This window comes from Anopheles marshallii, chromosome 2 (assembly GCF_943734725.1).
Source record: "Anopheles marshallii chromosome 2, idAnoMarsDA_429_01, whole genome shotgun sequence".
Classification (NCBI taxonomy): domain Eukaryota; kingdom Metazoa; phylum Arthropoda; class Insecta; order Diptera; family Culicidae; genus Anopheles; species Anopheles marshallii.
This window is the reverse complement of record NC_071326.1, coordinates 25,987,862-25,991,135: the sequence shown is the minus strand read 5'-3', so window position 1 is coordinate 25,991,135 and position 3,274 is coordinate 25,987,862. Positions and strand designations below refer to the sequence as shown.

The following is a 3,274-nucleotide window of genomic DNA, read 5'->3' as shown; positions in this document are numbered from 1 at the left end:
CAGATGATTTATGGTTTTTTTAGTCTCTCAAGATCATACAACGTTAGTTTGGCTTCTTTAATTATTTTCTGCCACATTTTAATGGCTGTTCTCTTGCAACGTGACAAAGCATGTCTGATGGATTTTAAATTGTATATGTTAGATTTGACTTTCAAATGCATTTTCTATATATTTATCAACTGTGTTTCCTTTTCTCTAACCACTAAAGCTAGTTTGATTTCTAGTTTCTAATGATTTTGTATATGCGTGTACTTGCGGCTGTGATGTCTACCATAATAATTGTATTTCAAATAATTCTTTTTACTAGAATGGTACAGCCCACTGTAGTTACTGTTTCATCTGTTTTTTGGTGAAATTTCATTTGATTTTTTTGCCAGAATTTGGTACATTAGGAGTTTTTATAAACCTATACGCGATTTTTTTCCAAGGAGTTGGCATCATTATTGAAGGGATTATGTTATAAAAGTATATGCGATCAATTATACTCCTACGCAATCGAGCAAATTAAAAATATATTTGATATTATGTTTAATATAAGTTAACGAATATTATTTTTCGACATAGAATAACTTTCGAAAATCATTACTTGGCAAATACATGGGATAAATAACATTTCGAACGCAGAGTTCATCCTTAGAATGAGCATGTTGAAACAAATCTTTATTCAAATCAGTGCTGGGTTAAATATATTTTAAGACGAACGTCAGCATTCGTGTCCTTTTAAATATGTTTTATAATTGGTAGTTTAAAGACAACATATGCGTCATTGTACAATTTCAACGATTTGAACTATAATGTTCAGTGCAAAAAGAGGATTAATTGAAGAACTGAGCTAGGCTTTTAACCTTAATCCGCATCGTTCAAACTACAGGTGGAATGTCTATGGCAGTAAAGTCCTACAAAATTTATACATTATCTTGCATGCATAGGACAAAAAGTTATATCAAGTAAAAAAACTGTATTTTTGTAAAGTATCATTCTGGCTCGATAAAACCTTGGGAATTCCAGAAGGTAAATTATTTAACCCAAGGATAAAGGTGCCAGATCATCTACCAAAGAGACGGTACACATCACCTTCACAAGCAGCAGGTATCTCGAGTGTATCGTTGCGAATAGAAAAAGAGCATCGTTCCCAACAAACGGCGTCAGCTTTATGGTGGCTGTAGACTTTTAATCAACTTTGGTCTTCTTGCTGGGAGGTGGAACTGTCTCCTCGTCATCTTCGTCCTCCTCATCGGAACTGTTTGTTTTTCCCTCGATCGTTGGTTTGGGACTACTGAGCGAGTCATCACTGACCGCCATTGCTGACACCGCATTGCGGCCACTGTTTAGCGCGGCCTTCCTTCGCGTGTTACCCGAGAGTGATGTTTTACCAGTGTTGATTACAGTAGCACTGGGTCGTTCTATGCTGTCCTCAGACTTGGTACAATCATCCAAACTGTCCAGGGTGAATTTGTGATCCTTAGACGATTCGTCTGACCCGAGCGCACTTTTATCGTGTTCGGTGTCAAAGTTACTATCGTCCGAAGGTTCCTCGCTTACATGGTTGTTTTGCGCCAGGACACTGTTGGTGGTATTTCCGTTAGTTGTCATGGATGTATCCGATTCAGGCGGATTACCGGGTGTCGCGGGTTTGTTAAGATCTACCGTATTGGAGGACGATGCATCGGTGACAGACTTCCCATTTGCTGGTATGTGCTCCAGTATGTCCGGTTGTAACTCACTGGCGACATAATGTGTCCAGAGCGCGAGCTCCACCTTGTGTGGAGACCATTTTTTCTCATGAGGCTGCAGTCCTGCCTTTGATGTGTCGAGCTTGTTCTTTTTCGCCGGCGTTGCACTTAAAGAATCGTCATCGGAAGAACACGAACCGCTGTCGTCCGTGTTGCCATCTTTAGCAGCCGTCCCATTGCCTGTTCTTTTGTGGGGAGAAGCTTTGTTACTACCGGCCGATTGTTCTGGCAAGCTGTCAGCTGGATGACATTCGCGATTTAATCGATCTGTCGTGGTCTGGATGTGTTGCACGAAGTTCATATACTCTCGCGTCGTGTAGTCAATGCCTTCAATCTCCGGTATTGCCATCAAACATTCGTCCGCCATGAAGGGGGCCGTTTCCGGGGCGGCCGCTGCAAGCAAAGCCGACGCCATCGTTGTACCGACGCCTTTCAGATTCGATAGCGCTGTAATGGCCTGTTCGAGGTTGGGTAGCTTACGGAATGCTTTTTTCGTTTCCGCCTGCACTGCCCGAGGTGTGTTTACTTTGATCAGATAGGACAGTTGTGGGTAGAACTTGCCGCGAGTTTGTTTCCACTTCATGGTTTTTACCAGCTCCTCGTGCACCATGTACTGATCCTTGCCACGCTTCTTGATCAGCTGAGGCAGCTTGTTCTGGTACCAGTCGTCCAGCCGAATCAACTCGTCCGGCTTTTTGCATTTGTTTTCGGCCTTTAGCTTTAATACCTGCGGATATAGAGCCAGCACGTAGTCGAACTGTGCTGACGTGCCCTGCGAAAAGAACGTTGCCGTATCCTGTTTAGACATCTTTGCAGCCGGATTCGTTTATAGGCGTATTGCGATCGATTACGATGAACTCTTCCCTTGCGGACACCTTTAAAAAGCTGAAATAGCGAAACGAGTTGAGATGTAACGGGAAGTATATGAAAATCATGTTTGCCAGACAGAAGTGCAACGCCGTCAGTCTTCCCTGCAATTCCACGGCGTACCAGAATGCAAATTAGTTCATACAATGTGGTATTCCTAGTTCCTACTTTTTCTAACAAATGCTAGAAAACGTTCCCTCGCTAGATTTTTGGTGCATGTAGACGCTAATCCGTACGGTAGATGTAGCAGGCAGACTCGATGGCATTTCATATGTTCCGGTAATTATTACACCGGTTATGGATCTCGCAAAAGTTTCCCTCCATGAACGGGTTAAACGGCACAATTCCTTGGTGCACGTCGGAAAATGAGTCCTTTATTGTTTACAACAAATCATTAATCACCCGACCGACCCTTTCCTTTGCTGTCCTATCGGGCAAACGTGCAGGCGTTAGAATATGGCCGAGGGGAAAAAGTAGGAACAAAACTTACACCACCACAAAACCGTACACAAAGAATAAAAAAAAAACTCAGACAAAAGCAATAAAAAAGCAAAACTTTATCTACTAAGCTTATCTCTTTCGGTTGTGGAGCTACTGTTTCCCTACTGGCTAAAGCGGTTAGATGACGCCGGTTCACGCAAACGGAACTAGAAAAGCGAACAAAAGGAGGAGAA

At 42.5% G+C, this 3,274-nt stretch overlaps 1 protein-coding gene across 1 annotated transcript; it reads right to left on the bottom strand.

The window, feature by feature from the left end:
* Window positions 1–1,170: 1,170 nt before the first annotated feature.
* Window positions 1,171–2,541, bottom strand: LOC128708780 (uncharacterized). Its single transcript, XM_053803760.1, has one exon. The coding sequence runs from the start codon at window positions 2,539–2,541 to the stop codon at window positions 1,171–1,173; it is 1,371 nt and encodes a 456-aa protein (XP_053659735.1).
* Between the last annotated feature and the right edge of the window lie 733 nt (window positions 2,542–3,274).